Source organism: Bombina bombina, chromosome 10 (assembly GCF_027579735.1).
Source record: "Bombina bombina isolate aBomBom1 chromosome 10, aBomBom1.pri, whole genome shotgun sequence".
Lineage (NCBI taxonomy): Eukaryota > Metazoa > Chordata > Amphibia > Anura > Bombinatoridae > Bombina > Bombina bombina.
In genome coordinates this window covers 46,033,483-46,054,076 of record NC_069508.1, presented here as the reverse complement: position 1 = coordinate 46,054,076, position 20,594 = coordinate 46,033,483, and the positions used below count along the sequence as shown (strand labels likewise).

Genomic DNA, 20,594 nt, shown 5'->3' with positions numbered 1-20,594 from the left:
TTTTTTCCTACCCAAACATATTAAAATTATGTGGAAGAGATGTATTTCATTGCTGCTTTATAAATATATTAGTTACTGGTGAACTGAAAGGTAAAGCAATGTGTACTGTTGGTATTGGAAAGTTTTTGTCATTAGAGGAACAGTCAATCTCATTTATCTTAAAATGTTGTATTAGTAACTTTCTCCAGGATTCATAGTATGTTCTGTATATTAAAGTCTTAAATAACTTTTACAACTAAATAATTCTTTATTAGTTTTCATAATTGTGAGATGACAATAAATGGATTTCTGGGTAAAAAAAAAAAAAATATGTTTAAAGTCAAGCTGTGATCCAATAAAATATACATTCCAACTAGAGTCATATTGAAGTAAATGACAATTGCAGCTCACTTGACTCAGGTCTTTCTTTCACTTCTCACATTTAGTCTTTGGTCAATTCCTGCCACTTCCACTTTAAAAACATCTCCACAAATTGACATTTCCTCAAACAAGACACAACACAATAATGAATGACACTGCCCGTCTCGTCTTTCTTACACCTAGCTCTTCATCTGGCGCACCTCTCTGCCAATCCCTTCACTGGCTTCCTCTAGCCTCCAGAATTAAACCCACAATTCAGACTCTGACATACAAGGGTCCTCAAAGAAAAGTGTTGCTTGGAGAGGGGACCAACAGGAGTAGAGAGGCAACAGTCTAAGCCAGCACTGATAAACGTTAAAAGTTCATACGCTTTATTAAAAAATAGTAAAAAAGTTACTTACTTAGGACACATAACAGAGGAGTGTAGGGACTGTGGAACAGGTCCTACGTCATTGGGCACGTTTCACGCCCTTCTGGCGCTTTCTCAAAGGTAGTATCTGACATACAAGGCCCTCAGTTGCACTGCTCCCCCCTATATCTCAGACCTTGTCTCCAGATACTGTCCCTCCTGTCCCCTTGGCTCTGCTCACAACCATCTCCTCTCTTGTTACGTCCTCACATTCCCGTCTACATGACTTCTCCCTATTTTGTGGAACTCTCTGCCTTGCTCCACAAGACTCTCCCCTAGCTTTGAAAGTTTCAAGTGCTCCCTAAAGATTTAACTGTTCAGGGATGCATACAACATATGTTAACCTTTTCTATTCTTTGTTATCCCCTTGAACCCCCTTAGCATGTAAGCCTATGAGCCAAGCTGTTTGTAGATTACCTTCATGAGAGTTGACTATAACAGAGCAACTCTTGGCAGGGTGCAGACTGTCCCTTTAAATAATTTATACATGTATTTATGTGTGTGTATATGTGTGTGTATATATATATATAATTATACACAATACATAGGAAGTCTGGCACTCTCTTTCAAGCAAACAGCTAGATTAAAAGATAGATGGAAGAGTTACAGCATTTAGCCAAATGGTGATAGGCCAGGACCACGTAAAAGTCTCTTCCCCCCTGGATCCATAACCCTCAGCCACAAATTGCATGCCTTCAACCAAACACACTGAGATACAAACAAGGACAGGCATTTTGTAGCTATAGGTTAGACAGCTCTCGACCTCTTCTGTATGTACTGTTTGTCTCTGCTGGAGCAAGATGTTGGAAGCACGGAAAGTGCCAGGGGAGCCAATGCAGTGAGTGACAAACTATAGCTGATTAATCTCACTCTAAGTATTGCTGCAATATTTTGGTACAAGTGTGGATTGAGGCTTGCTGGGGACTATTGTGAATTTAGACTGCTCCAGTGCTGAGTGCTTCCCTACATATATTTAGAGAACCAAATCCCTCCCCCAATATTTATATATAGAGAGATGGGAGAGTGAGAATGCAGTTTTCAATATGATTAGGCAAGTTAAATTATAATAAAACTGGGGAAAATTCAAAGGGTTAAATATTAAAAAAAAAGAGTTTAAAATGATCATACCTTTTTTAAACAAAGCAATTTTATCTGACCGTTTTAGAACATATTAACTCCCTGCTGCAATTGTTTTGCCTTATTTAACCATTTCGCGACAGGGTTAAAGTGTCTACATCGGAACAACTGTGTGCACGATCGCGAGATTTCAATTATTGAATTGTGTCTGGGGTGTGTCCCTACAACCCTAAGAACGCCCTCCAGACCGCGAGCAAATCCTGGAAGCACTGAAGGCTTCAGGACAGCCGTTGGCTATGACGTTCTATTCCGTCATAACGGCTCTAAAGCCCAGTGTAATTATGACGGAATAGAACGGCATAACAGCATTAAAAGGTTAAATTAGTTAATCAGACTTGTTGCTGAAGAAGACAGGGCTTACTATTGTCATTGTGTTAGCAAAATCTTCATTGTTTTGAAAGTCATCATCTTATCAGGCCAATTAGGGACATATATGTGACAAAGTTAGACTTGTCAGGCTGTGAGCCATGGGAGCTTTCATTTTTCAGGAGTGAATACACTAACACCTAGATTTAGAGTTTTGCGGCCAAAGGGGTGCGTCAGCTACGCGTGTTTTTTTTCTAGCGCTGCTTCTAAACAACGCTGGTATTTAGAGTTATCTGAACGGCTGTGTTAGGCTCCAAAAAGGGAGCGTACAGGCATATTTACCGCCACTTCAACTCTCAATACCAGCGTTGCTTACGGTAGTGGCTAGCTGGAAAAACGTGCTTGTGCACGATTCCCCCATAGGAAACAATGGGGCAGTTTGGGCTGAAAAAAAACCTAACACCTGCAAAAAAGCAGCGTTCAGCTCCTAACGCAGTCCCATTGTTTCCTATGGGGAAACACTTCCTAAGTCTGCACCTAACACCCTAACATGTACCCCGAGTCTAAACACCCCTAACCTTACACTTATTAAACCCTAATCTGCCGCCCCCGCTATCGCTGACACCTGCATTTTATTATTAACCCCTAATCTTCCGCTCCGGACACCGCCGCAACCTACATTATCCCTATGTACCCCTAATCTGCTGCCCCTAACATCGCCGACACCTACATAATATTTATTAACCCCTAATCTGCCGACCGGACCTCACCGCTACTCTAATAAATGTATTAACCCCTACAGCTAAGTCTAACCCTAACCCTTACACCCCTCTAAGTTAAATATAATTTTAACCTAACGAAATAAATTAAATATTATTAACTAAAGTCTTCCTATTTAAAGCTAAATACTTACCTGTAAAATAAACCCTAATATAGCTACAATATAACGAATAATTATATTGTAGCTATTTAAGAATTTATATATATTTTACAGGCAACTTTGTATTTATTTAAACTAGGTACAATAGCTATTAAATAGTTATTTACTATTTAATAGCTACCTAGTTAAAATAATTACAAAATTACCTGTAAAATAAATCCTAACCTAAGTTACAATTAAACCTAACACTACACTAGCAATACTAGCAGATTAGGGGTTAAAAATATTTATTATAGTGGTGGCGATGTGGGGGGACCTCGGTTTAGGGGTACATAGGTAGTTTATGGGTGTTAGTGTACTTTAGAGCACAGTAGTTAAGAGCTTTATAAACTGGCGTTAGCCCATAAAGCTCTTAACTACTGACTTTTTTCTGCGGCGGGAGTCTTGTCGGTAGAGGGTCTACTGCTCACTTCAGCCAAGACTCTAAATATTGGGAAGATCCCATTGAAAAGATAGGATACGCAATTGGCGTAAGGGGATCTGCGGTATGGAAAAGTTGCGGCTGGAAAGTGAGCGTTAGACCCTTTCCTGGCTGACTCTAAATACCAGCGGGCGGCCAAAAGCAGCATTAGGACCCCTTAACGCTGCTCTTGACGGCTACCGCAGAACTCTAAATCTAGGCGTAAGATTTTCAGACTTAAAGTTACATTACATTTTACAAAAAATGAAGAAAATAAATAACAAAAGGATAGTGCAGAGTTGCTTAACCCCTTCCTGGCAGTACTTATTTGTTACATTGGGAACAAAGTTCCGATGTAAACAAATAAGTAAAAAATTTAAATCACGTGATGGTTCATGCGATTGTGCGATTTCAATGACGGCTTCGGGTCAGGGGAGAGACGCCATCCATCCCACGATCCCATTTGGGAAGCCGTTATGGCTTCAGAACAGCAAGGACATTCCATGCCGCCCTAACATCGCTAAAGCCCAGCACAGTTAGGACGGCATGGAACGTCCTAGCAGCAGGAAGGGGTTAAAGGGACATAAAGGGGTTTAAAAACACAATAGAAGTACCACTCTGACCCACAGAGCACTTCTGGTACTGAATGGAAACCAGTGCTGATCCAATCAGCAGTGATAGTTGCACTACTCAGATGTTAGTTACAGCTGTTATTAAAATCCTATTTTTTTTTTTAAACAACCTTACTTTATCTTTTCATATGTATTTAATTTATTTTTTAACAGCATTTCAAAAGGGGCTGAATTGTGTACCCAGCCAATTGGATTGTACTTGTCCCCTGGCCATTTATGCCCTGAAATATCACAAAGTAAACACCTTGGGCGCTGACTTTAAGGTCCATTTAAAATGAAACTAATAACCAATACAACAGTTGTGTAAAGCCTAGTAAGGTTCAGTTGCTGAACCCCCACATTTATAATACTGGAGAGGAACAGAGTCTGCAACTTTGACGAGAAAAAAAAGTTTGATTTATTCACAATTCTGAGACATTCTGTGTTTATTTTTTAACTCTTTCAATCAAAAGGAGAGCGTTCTCGCAACTCTAGAAGTGAGAAGATGCGCTATTGAGTCACGTGATATATATATATATATCACCTTTTTGACTGAAAGAGTTAAAAAATAAACACTGTTATTTTCTTATAAGAAATACAGAATGTCTCAGAATTGTGAATAAATCAAACTTTTTTTTTTCTCGTCAGAGTTGCAGACTCTGTTCCTCTCCAGTATTATAGATGTGGGAGTTCAGCATCAACTGAACCGGATATAACGTAATCAGTAAGCGACCTGCTAGGGAGCAGGTCGCTTACTGATTACGTTAAATCCAGTTAACGTTTGTTTCTTACGCTACAGGAAGAACTGTGCACGTGATTTATACGCACGGTTGTGTTTCCGGTTATCTAGTGTCGCCGCTGTCGCGCTACATCTTGTTTTACGGTGTCTAATCTTTCCGTAACACGGTTTTTCCTTTGGTTTTCGGGCCTGACTAATCCACCATGTCTTACAGGAACAGCCGGGGACGATTCAGGAGCGGTATGGAGTAGTCATCACGTTTCTCTTCCCTATGGTTTCCTCTCTAGCTACAGTACCTCGATTCGTGACTAAATAGATTAATATGGGAAACCCAACATATAACCAACTAAAGCAGTCCTAAACTCTATCAATAGTCTTACAATATGTTATGGTTAAAGGGGCAGTCTACTTGATTATGTTCTTAATTGTTTAAAGTGATATGGAACATACATTTTTTTTCTTTCATGATTCAGACGGAGCATGCATTTTTAAGCAGCTTTCTAATTTACTACTATAATCAGGTTTCTTTGTTCTTTTTGTATCTTTATTTGAAAAGCAGGAATATAAGCTTCGGAGCCGGCCCATTTTTGGTTCAGACCTGGGTAGCACTTGGTGATTGGTGGCTAAATGTACCCACACATCAGCAAGTGCTACCCATGATTTAGAACCAAAAATGGTCCGGCTCCTAAGCTTATATTCCAGCTTTTTTAAATAAAGATACCAAGAGAACGAAGAAAAATTGATAATAGGAGTAATTTAGAAAGTTGCTTAAATTTGCATGCTCTATCTGAATAATGAAAAAAAAATGTGGGTTTAAGAAGATAGATAACATGTTTACTGCCCATTCCACAGCTTTGCCCAACCAACATTGTTTTAATATACTTTAAAGCCTCTAAGGGGTCAATTTATCAACCCCTTCGCCCATCTACGGCTGCAGGTTGTCACAAGAGAACCTGCACTCTGTATTTAACAAGCAGCGGTCATCATGCTTCCCTGCCCTTTTGCCACCTCTTAGGTGGCGAATTTCAATCTCCCCGGTCTCGTCTGATTGGGGAGACTGACAGCTCCTGCCCTCGCGTGATTGGCTGTGAGCGTGCAGGGGGCGACTTTGCACAAAATAGCACATGCGTGCAATGAGGCGAGCTGCGGCAGGCAGGGGTGCGTATGTGTGCCCCTGTCCGCCTCAGCTTAATAAATTGACCCCTAAATCTCTGCCTTTTTTTGTAAGCCATTGCAGGCTGCTTCTTTTCTCAGTGCATTTTATTAGCTTTTCACAACCAGACAATGCTAGTTTCTGTGCCATTGTGGTCATCATTTATACTAATTTTTATTTAAACAGTATAATACATTTTTGTTAAATGATCTATGTTGTGGTTAGGGTTACAGCTGGGGTTAACTATCTTGCTTCTAAAGAGCACTTCAGTGTGTTGGATCCCATGTGATTGCTTTGCGTAACTACTACAACAAAAATAAATTCACTATTGTAATATTGCAGCAATGTTACTGCAGATGTGGTATTATTGTCCCAGCAAACCTGTCAGCAGGTCAGGATTATGGACAAGATTGATTTTATACCTAACCACAGTTTCTGGTGCAATTAATTTGATGTTCTGTACATTGGAAAATAAATTTAAAGTGTCATTAAACCATATTCACAAGCCCTCTAATAAAGAGGCTGCTATGGTAGTAATTCAAAAGCAAGCACAAAAAATAAATCATACCTGAAGTTGATGAAATTACTTGCGTGCATTTCTGCTGTAAAAAAAAAAAATGTTGCCACTTCCTTTGATCATTTGATACACACTTGTGATTGGCTAATTAGCTAAACAAACACCGATTCATGCACATATGCTCAATATCAAGTCTCCAATGCATAGATGGTTTAAAGGTACATATGCCAGCACTCATTAGTTTTGTTATACAGAAGTCAGAGCACTACTAGTGCACACTGAGTGAGAATGAGGGCTCTTCAACCCAGTGCAGCATATTGTTAGGAATGTCTATTTTTAACACTTTGCAAACCAACTGTTATGCTGGAAACATTTGCCAATAGTAGTAGTAAAGGATTACTGTTAATACATTCATTACTTTAATGTACAGTCTGGGGAACCCCAACTGGGCATGAGTGAACCTCTGCACGGGCTCCCACTAAGTTGAAAGTATTGTGATTGGTCAACAAAGGAGCTTAATATCTGAGAGAGGAAAAAAAAAGTGGAAGAAAAAAGAGTCAAACCTAATGCTTTAAAAAAAAAAAAAGGCAAAAAAAGCATAATACTCTACCACTTACAAGCTGCAATTGCATGCATCATCTAATCCGTGTTTAATGTGCTCTTACCTGAAATATCGAGTGTTTTATTGAATACTATTGCAACCGCTTTTAACAAAAAAAGTGAAGACTAGTGATCAAGTAGATCCATGCAAAAGCGTGTGTGTAATTCCATCTTGGCATCAGTTACCTAGTAAATGTTGTTTATATCTATGGACCAGTAAATACCTCATTCATGGCAAAGCATTTGTTTTTAAAATATTCTTTTTAAATGACATAGCTTTAAGGAGTGCTGAAAGTCAAATCTACTCCTTATATATATTTATTGTGTTTCTAAGCACAATGGGTTACCCTTGTTTAATCCTTCATAAATATATTAATTTGTGAATATTAAGTAACCAAACTGTTGTGTTTCAGAATTGGATCATGGCTACAGGAGTGGAGGAAAGCACTCAAGACCTTTAGAAAGACCTTTAGAAACCTTTAGGCGTGCCTCTTATACAAGGGAAAGTACCAGTGGCAGGTAAATAATATACAAACTGACCAAGAGTCAAGCATCTAAACAAATTCTCAATGTGCTATCAAGACAAAAAAAAATAATATGAGGGGAAAAAAGGTTTTGTGTTCACATCTGATTCCAATACAGTTCAGAGACAGGACAGTGGATATCCTATTTTGTTTTTGTTTAGCAGCATATCTACTGTTTTGGTAAATACACAAATAATATATGTGGCTTAATTTGGTTGTCACATAGCTACAGACATGCCACTGTTTTTCTGTATATCCAGTTTGTGCCCATTTTTAAAGAAGAAAAAATGCGGTGACTGGTTCAGTGCACAAGCTCATCAATTCATATTAACATCATTGCATATACAAAATGATTAAAAAGAGAGAGAAAAAAACACCCACAAAAAAAAAACCTTGGACACCCAGAATGTTGCCAAAGAAATTTTAGATGGAATATTACTGTGTGCCAGTACTAAAACAAATATGGAGCATCAAATCACTTAGGAAGATTGAAAATTGTCTTTTAAAACTTGGATTCCTCATAAAAGCCACAGCTGACCTTGAAACAAGGCATTTAGGTATCAGATTTTAGCTGGAAATCATCAGACCTGCTACCCAAGAATTGGGAAGACAAATGTGGAGTTTGTGGGGCATTTCTGCATAATTTTAACTTCTTTCCGGTTCATCCAGTAAAAGTTCAGTGGGATTGATGGCTGGAGAATGGCCTTTCACTTTCCTTCAGCATCCAAAAGTTCATACGTAACTTTTAGACTCAGATTCAGGACAAGATCTTCCGGTAGAATGGACTGGCTCAGAGTATAATGGACTTTGTAAAGATACAGTTCTTTCACCAGGAAAGCGGCCCCACTGCACGCCTATTCATACATAAAATGGAAAGCAACAGTTTGTGCCCATTTAAAGAAGAAAAAATGGGGTGACTGGTTCAGTGCACAAGCTCATCAATTCATATTAACATCATTGCATATACAAAATGATTAAAAAGAGAGAGGAAAAAAAACACCCACAAAAAAAACCTTGGACACCCAGCATGTTGCCAAAGAAATTTTAGATGGAATATTACTGTGTGCCAGTACTAAAACAAATATGGAGCATCAAATCGCTTAAGAAGATTGAAAATTGTCTTTTAAAACTTGGATTCCTCATAAAAGCCACAGCTGACCTTGAAACAAGGCATTTAGGTATCAGATTTTAGCTGGAAATCATCAGACCTGCTGCCCAAGAATTGGGAAGACAAATTTGGAGTTTGTGGGGCATTTCTGCATAATTTTAACTTCTTTCCGGTTCATCCAGTAAAAGTTCAGTGGCATTGATGGCTGGAGAATGGCCTTCACTTTCCTTCAGCATCCAAAAGTTCATACGTAACTTTTAGACTCAGATTTAGGACAAGATCTTCCGGTAGAATGGACTGGCTCAGAGTATAATGGACTTTGTAAAGATACAGTTCTTTCACCAGGAAAACGGCCCCACTGCACGCCTATTCATACATAAAATGGAAGCAACATGTGTAGACCATATGCACTTATCCTCTCAGTATCTTACAAGTACTCAGTGATTGCACCTAAAAATTTTACGTCTTGGCTCAATGGGCTTCACTTTCCTTCAGCATCCAAAAGTTCATGCCTAACTTTTAGACTCAGATTCAGGACATGTTCTGGTAGAATGGACTGGCTCCGAGTATAATAAATGGACTTTGTAAAGATACACCAGTCTTTCACCAGGAAAACAACCCCCACTGTACTGCCTATTCATATATAAAATGTAAACGACATATGCAGACCATATGCACTTATCCTCTAAGTATCTCACAAAAACTCAGTGGTTGCACCGAAAAATTTCAAGTCTTGGCTCAATGTTCCACAAAGTTAACATCCACTCCTCAATCATCCAAATTCAAGGCTCTTGGACAGTATGTAAATACTCTGAACATTGGTTACTTTGCAACAATCCTTATAACTAAACTAGTTTTGTTCATTGTCTTCTAAACCGTTGATAATGAAATTCTAAGCACAAAATCAAATGTGTTTCTATTGTCATCCTTTACCTGCATAATCTTGTTTGATCATAAGTGCCATTTTGTTTTTTCTTTCAAACTGCTGTCTTTGGCACAGACGTTTTCAGAAACAGAATTATTCTAACCATGGCTTAAAGGCAAAATGTAATTTCTGAAGTGATTACAGACTGCCCTTTTATTGATTTGAAGAACCGTTAAAGTAGGATTGCATTACCAGCAACTTCATAATAAAAAGACATTGAAATAGCACTTTGAATTTCAAATCAGAAGATTTCTTTTTCTTACAAACGTCAGTTACTATTTTGCTTTCCCTCTGTATCATGTGACAGATTTCAGCCAATTGAAAAACTCATAATTATATACTGTGGATTCTTGCACATGCTCAGTAGTAAACTGGTGCCTCAAAGTGTGTTTATAAAAAGACTGCATATTTTGATATTGGAAGGCTTTTACAATTCCATGCTCTGTTTGAATCATGAAGGATAATCTGTATACTGGGACATTTAAACATTATACATATTGGCAAAGCAAGCTACACGTGTTGTTGGTGCTTCAAAACATCTACTGGAGTTTTCTACAGTTTAGCTAACTTTTGCTACACTCCGCTTAAATCTGTGGAGAGGGGATACTATATATATATATATATATATATATATATATATATATATATATATATATATAACACAAACAAGAAAAAATATCCAAGGCGTTTCAAAGGCACTTTTGGCCCAGGGTAAATGGATGTTCATGATGTTGGGAAGGCTTTTATGAAGCTGAAATTGCAAAAAGACATGCTCTTAAAAGATGTCTTCCTTATAAGATCTAAATCCTTCGATTCATTTAACAAGAACCAGGCACTGTAAATATAAAAATATCCTTGCTTAAGGATGTGAAAGTAACTGGTTGTAAGCACATTTATGGGAGTTTTTAGAAGCACAAATGAGAGGAATACAATCAAACATACTTGTGTACATGTTTTCTTACGTTTGCTGAAAAAAATATTTAGTTGCTGTTTTGTACAAGTGAGCTTCAAGTTCTTATGACAGTGTATTTCTTTCATAAGATGGTGAGAGTCCACGTGACGTTGGATAACACTCCAGTCTACTAGGAGGTGGCAAAACACCCATATATTTAATCCCTCCCACTTTCCCATAATCCTTCAGTCAAATTGAATGCATCCAACATGGATGGAGGTATATTCTGAAGTCCTGATCTACATGTCGTTGAGAGGGTTTTCTCCCAGTGGGGAGATACCACTATCCTCCGAGGTGAAATGTTGGTTACACATCAATCCCCTGGTCTACAGTATGCTGCTGTTTCTTGTCAGATCCTTACTATCTTTTTGCATTTATGCTTGTATCTGATTGGCTCGTTTGCAGCTGAGGTTAGCACGGTAGACTAAGGTGCTGATGGGTAAGTACTATGGACTTTCATAGCCCACCAAAATATAAACATTTCACATAGTTTGGGGGCATAGACACAGTCATACGCCACAAAACTTCTATAGCAATTCTAGGCACTTTTATAAAGAAACAATATTAAAAAATTGGGGTAATGTTAATTTTTATTTAAATTTAAAGGGACAGTATATAATGACTTGTTATACAAGCTACAGTAAATAAAAAAAGTATAATAAATTGCTTCTTTGGGTTTATTTTTCTATACAAAATAGCTGTTTTTGTTCTTTGATACCACAACCCATTAAAAAGGGTTGTACTTTGCAGGATAAATTAGGTCTCCATTTAATCACGTAATGTAAACACACATCTTTATATTATCTCTGTATACCAAAACCCAATACTTAGAGAGAACAATTGAAAATTAACATTTTATTTTGCATCTTTCCTACCTCCTACTGGGAGTGTCATTTCTTCTGCTGGCTGTTAACACAGCTTTAGGTAGGGATACCTCAAGAAAAACATATTTCAACAATATAAAGTTAAAGGGGCCATTTGTAAACACTAATGCACTCACACAAGTAAAATTAATAATTGGGAACAAATTAAAGAGGATTTTTTTTTTGATGTATACTGTCCCTTTAACAGCTCTGCAGTGCAGTAACCATCTTCACAAGGGAAGGAACTTGCAGAGGAAAATGTTAGACACCAAGGTTTAACAGAGCTGGTGCAAATTTAATTACAGGCATACCTTGTTTTATTGCGCTATATGCACATATTTTATTTTTAGTCATGCTATTGCACACTTAATAGACTACAGTACAGTGTAAATATAACTTTCATAAGCACTGAGAAATAAAAAAGTGTGACTATTTGCTTTATTGCTAGGCTTTAATTTAGCTTAATGGGATAGTAAACCCATTTTTATTTCTGTCATTATTCATATAGAACATGCAACTTTTTAATTTACTCTTATTATAAATTTTTCATTGTATTCTTGGTATCTTTATTTGAAAAGCAGGAAGGTTAAACTTAGGAGGTGGCCCATTTTTGGTTCAGCACCTGGGTAGCTCTTGCTGATTGGTGGGTAAATGTAACCTTTGACATAGTGGCAAACTCAATAATCCCTTGGTCATTGGGTTTCCTTTCCTTGGCCAGCATGGGTTGTGATTACCACAGATGCCAGCCTAAAGAGTTAGGGTGTGGTCTGGGGGTCTCAGCGCAAGGAGGAGTCTGGTCTCTTTGGGAGATGAGGTTATCAGTAAACATTCTAGAACTCCATGCAGTGCCCATCAGATTTGGCCCAATCTTAGACAACCTCTCAGTAGAATCTTAATCTGGTTTAGAGTGCCCTTTATTTGAACCCATGTATGTTTAGACCTTCAGATGTTCTCCTGGCCATCTTTTCAGCCAGGAGAGTTTCTGCGCTTTGATCTCTTACAATCCTCCTTTCTTAACTTTTCATCAGGACAAGACTGTTCTTTCCTAAAGCTGTGTCTAAGGATATTTACTAAGAGCGACTTTTTCAAAACCTAGATGTGAGATCATAAAAATTCTATGTTGAAGCCACAAATTTATTTTAAGATTTCTTCTTCATTCATTCATTCTTTTTTTTTTTTTTCTGGACCTTGTAACATTCAGAAAACGGCATTTACCCATGTCACTTTAAGCCAATAAAAGGGACTTTGATTGATCAACCTTGTAAAAAAGGTGCTGAACTCAACCTTTCTGTGACAATGCACAGAGCTAAACTCAGTGGTTTCGGCCGCCCACGGCACAGCCGCTTGCACCGCTATTGGTACAGAGGTGCAAGCGGTACCTCATTGAAGGAGATCGTTGTGATATGGTCAGCTGGAGTTTAGCTCTGTGCAACGGCACAGAAAGGGTGAGTTTAGCACCCTTTTTTACATGGTTGATCAATTAAAGTCCCCTTTATTCTTATTGATGGTAAATCTTGGATTTACCATCTCTTTAAGGCAGGGCTCGACAAACCCAGGAGCCAGGTAGCCACTGACTCCTAGAATTTTACCCCTGGCTCCTAATTTTTTGGGTTATTCTCCAGATTTCAATATAAAAATACTACTGTCTGGCTCCTAAATGTACGGCTGGCTCCTAAATTTTAAACACATTTGTCGACCCCTGCTTTAAGGCCTTGATTTGTAAAGTATACCTTGTTGTAAGGAAGACTAACCCTAAAAGCATTATTGCTCATTTCATTATAGCAGTTACCACTTCTTAATGAGGCTTCTATAGATAAGATATGTAAGGTGGCTACTTGGTCTTCATTACATACTTTGACAAAATTCTACCACTTTGACATGTATGCCTCTTCAGAGGCTGCTTTTGGCAGGAAAGTTCTGTGGACCACAGTGCCTGATCAGTAACATACCTGCTTTAACTATTGTCCTACTCCTATTTCATAGTGGTCTCCTGGACTTCAGAGTGGGTATAGGATCCCACCTGATGTCTTGCGGACTTTCACCATTTTATGAAAGAAAACCAGACTTGCGCTCCACCCTTTCCTTACACAGTTGGCGCTTTATTTGTCTTGTTTTGTAATTTCTGTTTTTTTCAATTTACTTGGCCATATTATTGACTGTGGAATTATGGTAAAGTGGGAGGGATTAAAGCATTGGAGTGTAGGGGTGTTTTTGCTTTTGGTAGACTGGAGTGTTATTCCACATGGCATGTCTTGTGGACTCTCGCCATCATGAAAGAAATTAATATACCAGGTAAGCATAAACTATGTGTTTCTAAAATATACTGTTTGTTACTTTCTCTTGGCAATATCGTTTAATTTTAACTTATGTTTTGACTTATGCTAATAAGCTTATACTGTCTCCTCACAGCGATTTTTCCAGGTTTGAACGTAATGAGTCTTTTGACTCCAGGTATTCTCCTGATAGGAGAGATCGGTACAGATCTAGCTACGGTAATGAATACAAAATTAGCTATAGGAATAATTCTGCTGATCGATATGTGGAAAGCTACAGGAATAGATATGACTCTCTTGACGAAAGAGATGATCTGGAAAGGGAGGATTTTCATAGGAGAAAAAATGTTGGATATGACAAACCATCACGAAGCAGAGGTCGCGCAAGAGGAGTAAGTGCAGAATTTTTGTTTCATTAACATTTTTGCAGCATGACAATTTTAAAATGACGTGCAGAGTTGTTTGCTAGAAGTGGTGATTTTTGCTTGTAAGAACTTTATTTTTCTACCATATAAGAAGAAAAAAAAAGATTGTCAAAGAGGTTATCATGGTTTATAGTTACTTGTAAAGGTAACGTGAAACCCAAAATGTTTTTTCATTTTATCAAATTTGCTTCATTTTCTTGCTATCCTTTGAAGGAGCAGCAAAGCTCCCACCTCCTGAGCCTACCTAGGTATTCTTTTCAACAAAGGATACATAGAGAACCAAGCAAATTAGACAGAAGTAAATTGGAAAGTTGTTTAACCCTTTGAGTGCTAAGGACTTTCACACCTGGTGCTAAGATTTTTTTCAGACCCCCAAGACTTACACTGTTGGAAAGGTTAGGCGACGATTACCTTTCCAACAGTGGGTCTTGGGGGTCTGTAGCTGCTTAGATGCCTGAGATGAGGCTTCAAAAGTAGCATGCCCCCTGCTCCTATACTTAACATTGTTAAGTATAAATAAAGTTGCGCTGTGACATCATCACGTTATTGTGCGTGATGCCACAGCGCATAACGTTAAGCCCCGGCGATGACTGTCACTATGCAGGCCAGATCGCTGGGGTAGGAGCCGGTGGAAAACCCCAGATGTCCCTCAAAGTGGGAGAGTGTTTGTGACGGCTCAGAGCCGTCATTAGCACCTGACTCAGACAATTTGTGACGGCTCAGAGCTGTCATTAGCACTCAAGGGGTTAATATTGTATGCTCTATCTGAATCGTGAAAAGGAAAAAAAAATTGGAGTTTAAAAAACACGCAAATTTAATTTTTTTTTTTTTTTTTATATGCTATCTGAGTGCAAAAGTGTTTCCTTAAAAGTTAACATATTGCATATTGGTTCTGCCATCATGTTTTTTTTGGCATTCTGCTAGTTCAAGGGGCTTATAGCCTACTACTCAGTAATTCTATCTTTTTGCTGATGTTTCTTAGTCAGGGTTCTCAATACCAGTGGGATTTATTTCATACCCATACGTATCGGATACACAAAAGACATTTTCTGAGTGGAATAAAAAATTTAACTTAATATTAAAGCAGTTTCATTTTGATTTTAAAGGGACATTAAACGCCAATATATTAATATAAATTGTTTCATTACATGTAGTAAAACCACTTTGCAATATACTTTTCATTTATTTATTTTGTTCTCCTTTCCTGCAACTTAATTCTGAATATTTTGGGTTTCCAATTCATGTTAAACATGGAAGTGCAAACACCGCTATATTTTAAATAGTCATTTTACTTTTTTTTTTTTTTTTTTTTTTTTTTGCGATTCAGATAGAGCATGCAATTTTAAGCAACTTTCTAATTTACTCCTGTTATCAAATTTTCTTCATTCTCTTGGTATCTTTATTTGAAAAGCAAGAATGTAAGTTTAGATGCCGGCCCATTTTTGGATAAATTCACCCACCAATAAACAAGTGCTGTCCAGTGTAATGAATCAAAAAATGTCTGGCTCCTTAGCTTAGATGCTTTCTTTTTCAAATAAAGATAGCAAGAGAATGAAGAAAAATTGATAAAAGGAGTAAATTAGAAAGTTCTGCTCTATCTGAATCATGAAAGAAAAAAAAAATTGGGTTCAGTGTCCCTTAAAGGGCATGTAAACTCACGGGTATCTCTCATCCTCATATTGTGTATCACAAAAAAAAATCGTATCAGTTTAATTCGTTTTTTAGAATCACACCTAAATTCATAATATAAAGTTAATTAACGATGATTCTCTTGCTTCCTCTGCCCCGCCATTTTGTCCCTCATTTCTCTGGTGATTGACAGTTCCATAAACTAATAATCTTCCCCCCCCCCCGGGGCGTTCAACCCCTTTTTTTTTTTAAACTTCACGCAATGTCACTGCGCATGCGTTCCCATTCAGAAGACGGATTCAGAAGAAATTAGGGCTGCAACAACTATAAAAATAGTTGTCAACAAATCTCGTTATCAATTAGTTGGTCAGTTGCACAGCACCAGCTGCTTTAATCTGAACTACTGCAACTAAGAATGTGCAAAAAACTTAATTTATTTATTTTTTTAAATCTTTTTTTTCAATCCAATTAATCGGACACTAATCATCCGATTAATCAGATAGGAATTTTTTTTTGCACAATACCATGTGCAGGAGTTCATCGGTTTGAAGCAGCTCGTGCTGTGCAATTAACCAACTAATCGCTGACCACCTAATTGATAATGAGATTCTGTGACAACTATTTTTATGATTAATCTTACCGATTAGTTGTTGCAGCCCTAGAAGCAATGCGCGTCCATGACTTGCGCATGCGCTAAACATTTTCACCACTCATTAAATACTCTTGCTTTTGTTAAGATATGGCGAAAAACGCGCATGCGCAATGTAAATCTATGTGCCGATAGTGATTCAGAATGGTCAACAAACGCATGCGCAATATTATCCAGAAATGGTTAAAACGCATGCGCAAATAGAGTAGTGGTCGTGAACGCGCTTTAGAAATGCGTAATAGAGCAGGCGGGACCCGCTCTATTAAAAAAAGTGGAAGTATTGGCGCTTACGCTAGGATAGATCTATATTTATATGAAAATACGAAATAAATAATAAAAAAAAAAAAAAAAAAATATCTATATATATATATATATATATATATATATATATATATATATATATATATATATATATATATATATATAATATGAGCAAGAAATAATTATAGGATATATTATGGGGCTTCTAAGAGTGCTTAAATGATACAACACACCTAGAAAACGATAACAAGATATTTAATATTAGTAGATTAATAAATACAATTGATAAAGAACAATGTCTAAAATATCAAGCACAATTACAATATAAAATTAAAGGGGAAGGGGTATAGCAGGGCAGTAAAACCTCACTCTAAAGACTAGCTCAAACAAGCAGATTACAATAGAGAGGTACAATGTCAAGCAGAACGATTCCCCTATTCCTAAATAGTAAGCTAAAATACACAAGTGGCTCGGAGATGACGTCGGGTAATGTAAATATAGCACTCGATAATAAAACAATCAAAATAAAACACTCAATAATAAAACACTCAAATATAGGATCTGGACGTCCAGTATTAAAATAATAGGATAAACGTGTAAAAGAACTAATTTAAAGGTGTTAAATATAAACAAATGATCAGAATAAATTGTCCCGTAAGAGTATGTGTGTGCTTTGTGTGTGTATATGTATGTATATGTGTATATATACATATATATATATAGTATATATATATATATATATATATATATATATATATATATATATATATCTTATATATATATATATATATATATATATATATATACTCGTAAGCAACAGATGGTATTGCTATACTCACCAGTAGTCTATTGGACCTTAGTCTATTCACTTTATGCTCTCCAGATGCAGTTGATCTTGCTCATCGAGTATTGGATCAAACTTAACACATTTGAGAGTCGGTACCTTAAGCTTTAAGTAGAGAGAAGGCAGCTGTCTGTAGTAGAGTGGATCGATCCTTTTCCGTCTCCAATTCAGTAAGTCGGTCTGTGTCTGATAACCGCCTCTTCAAAATCACAAAGAGCAGTGTATCCAGTAGCCAGCTTAGGGCCTTTGCTGGCGTCTTCTGTTTCTGCCACGGGCTGGTCACGTGATGCTGTGTCAGCTGTCAGGTAGCGTTGTAGCCGTATCAGCTGTTTTTACCTGTAGTCCGCCGCACTCTCTGCTCTTCAGTGAAAGCTAAGTCGGTATATTTAGAATTGGTGTGTTGGAAGTTCCTCCTTCCAGGCTTACAGCTGAGGGCAAACTCCTTCTTAATGGAACGTAGCAGCACTCCTCTTTTTAGATAGAAATAGCGGTTGATGTAAATGTCTCAAAGGTGGATGGTAGTAAACAACTTCAACGCAGTTTCTCCCCCTTCCTGGGGCTTTTTCAAGAAGTGTTCACCTGTCTTCTAGGGCTCCTTAATATACACCTCATAGGTGTCTCATTGGTCACAAAAGTCCTGTGGGTGTGTGAATCAATTACCTGGTGAAATTTAAGGTGGTAATTTTTCGTTCTATGTAATAGATTCTAGTTCAATTTCTTAGGGATATTTAAGGTGAGTATCCTTCTGGATCTCAGCAGTAGTGATTTTACAAAACATATACAGCCATAGGTTATACCCAACATTCTATATATATATATATATATATTATTATATATATATATTATAGACACTTGGATAATTATAATAGATTATTATTAGTGTAAGAGATATAGTTAGATTCAGTATATTTTACTTGAAAAGATAAAAAAAATATTAAATTAAAAAACAAAGGGACCCGCTCTATAAGCAATGCTAGTAGGAATACAGGAAGTACAGGATGGGTTGAGTTTGAGAGAAAAACGGAGCTAAGTTCCATTGCTAAAATATAATATGAAATAATGAATTTTATGAAAATAATATTGCGGTTTAACTAAAGAGTTTGTTTGGGAATTGGTAGGGATGAAGAATAGTATCAAATTTACATTCACTTTAAGTTACAACTATGGCAGCGCCCCAGTTCTTTATGGAACTCTCTAACATTATGGACAATGTTACTTATTTCTTTTTAAATATTAAAACAACTATATTACTTTTTTATATATACGTGTTCAAATTATTCTCAGGCTAATCTCTGCTTTAAATGCAACATTCAACCAATGATTATTTAGTGTTTAATGTCCCTTTAAGCTAACAAGAATTGCATATAGGATTAGAGATTTTACACTGCATTGACACCTTTTTTTATTTAGAGATTCTAATTGTGCTATTTTTTTACCATAACGTTTTTTCTGTGAATGTTTTTGTAATCAATACCTTTCTTTTTTTCATTATATGCATAGTTAATCGATAGCAGAGAGGAATAACACGAACGATCCCCTGCACTATTGCTATCAGTGCAACATTCCTGTTCCACCCTGCCTTTATAAAGTATCTATGTTCTGTTTATGAATACTTCCTAACATTTTATTTACGAACCATTTCCACAGAGGGCAGGATTTACCAAGGGGAGTAAAAAGATACACAGACCAACCGTATCAGTCTGGGATTGCCTGTCAAGAAACGAAAGCTGTCGGGTACGGAGATAAATCGAAACTTCAAAAAATATCCTCAACCAGGTATTATGCTGCTTTGTTACATATTAAATGTATATTCTACATATTTTATATTTGTTTTATATTATAATATATTTAGTTGAAGGTATACTCTTCATCAATGCATGCCCGATGCGTACTGAAGCAGGTTTGATAAAAGAAACCAAATTGGAAAACTTAAAACCTTGTATGCTCTAACTCGGGTTCTTCAAACTACAGGTCAGAATCCATTACTGGTTTTAACACCATGTTCATTGGGTCGCTACTTGTGTGTGTTGTAGGAGAGCGTGTGTATTATATCCGTGTGTGTGTTTATTACTTTTTATAAACACTTTCAACGTTTGACTACAATCAGGAATACAGTATTCAGTATAAATCAGAAATTTTCAGACCAAGCATAAAATATGGTCCATTAAGGTTATGTGGTATCATGGCACTGGGTCTTGTGAAAAAAAGTTTGAAGAAATGTATAAGCATTTTGTAACAAAATGAAACGTTCTGCACTTTCAAATGTTTAATTTAGAGCATAGACTTTGAAAATTTAGTTTATTAACATTATGCTTTTTCGTTGATATCTTTTTAATTTTCTCATTAGCGCGCTTCCCGAAATGAGCCAGCAGAAACACTTGAAGAGATATATACCGGTCGACAGTAACTGGTAAGAAAATGTATCCTCTATTCTATAGAGTATATTTTAATTATATACACTTTTTTTTTTTTTTTTTTTTTTTTAATTAAGGTAACTTTCATATTGATAAAGTTAATTTGTATCTTGACCTAAAACTAAATGGATTACATGTTTTCAAAATAAACCATTTTAGGTGACCTAAGTTATTTCCGAATGGGTATGAAATTAACATTTGTAGTCTTTTAAACAATCAAAAAAAAAAAAAAAAAACGCCTTCTACTTGCCCCATTCCCCAGCTTTGAATAACCCAACATTGCTTATATCAATATACTTTAATAACCTCATTTAAAAGGGACAGTTAACACCCAGAATTCTTATTGTTTTAAAAAGATAGATAATCCCTTTTATTACCCATTCCCCAGTTCTGGCACAACCACACACTGTTATATTAATACATTTTTTACCTCAGTGATTACCTTGTATCTCAGCCTCTGCAGACTGCCCCCTTATTTAAGTTATTTTCACAGACTTGCCATTTTAGCCAATCAGTGCTGACTCCTAGGTAACTCCACGGGAATGAGCACAATGT

The 20,594-nt window shown here is 36.8% G+C and overlaps 1 protein-coding gene across 1 annotated transcript; it reads left to right on the top strand.

The window, feature by feature from the left end:
• The first annotated feature begins 4,917 nt into the window (after nucleotides 1–4,917).
• Nucleotides 4,918–19,395, top strand: LOC128641408 (DBIRD complex subunit ZNF326). Its single transcript, XM_053694031.1, has 4 exons — nucleotides 4,918–5,142; nucleotides 7,586–7,691; nucleotides 13,954–14,209; nucleotides 19,273–19,395. Exons 1-4 carry the CDS (start codon nucleotides 5,106–5,108, stop codon nucleotides 19,369–19,371), a joined length of 498 nt encoding a protein of 165 aa, XP_053550006.1. The 5' UTR covers nucleotides 4,918–5,105; the 3' UTR covers nucleotides 19,372–19,395.
• The last annotated feature ends 1,199 nt before the right edge of the window (nucleotides 19,396–20,594 follow it).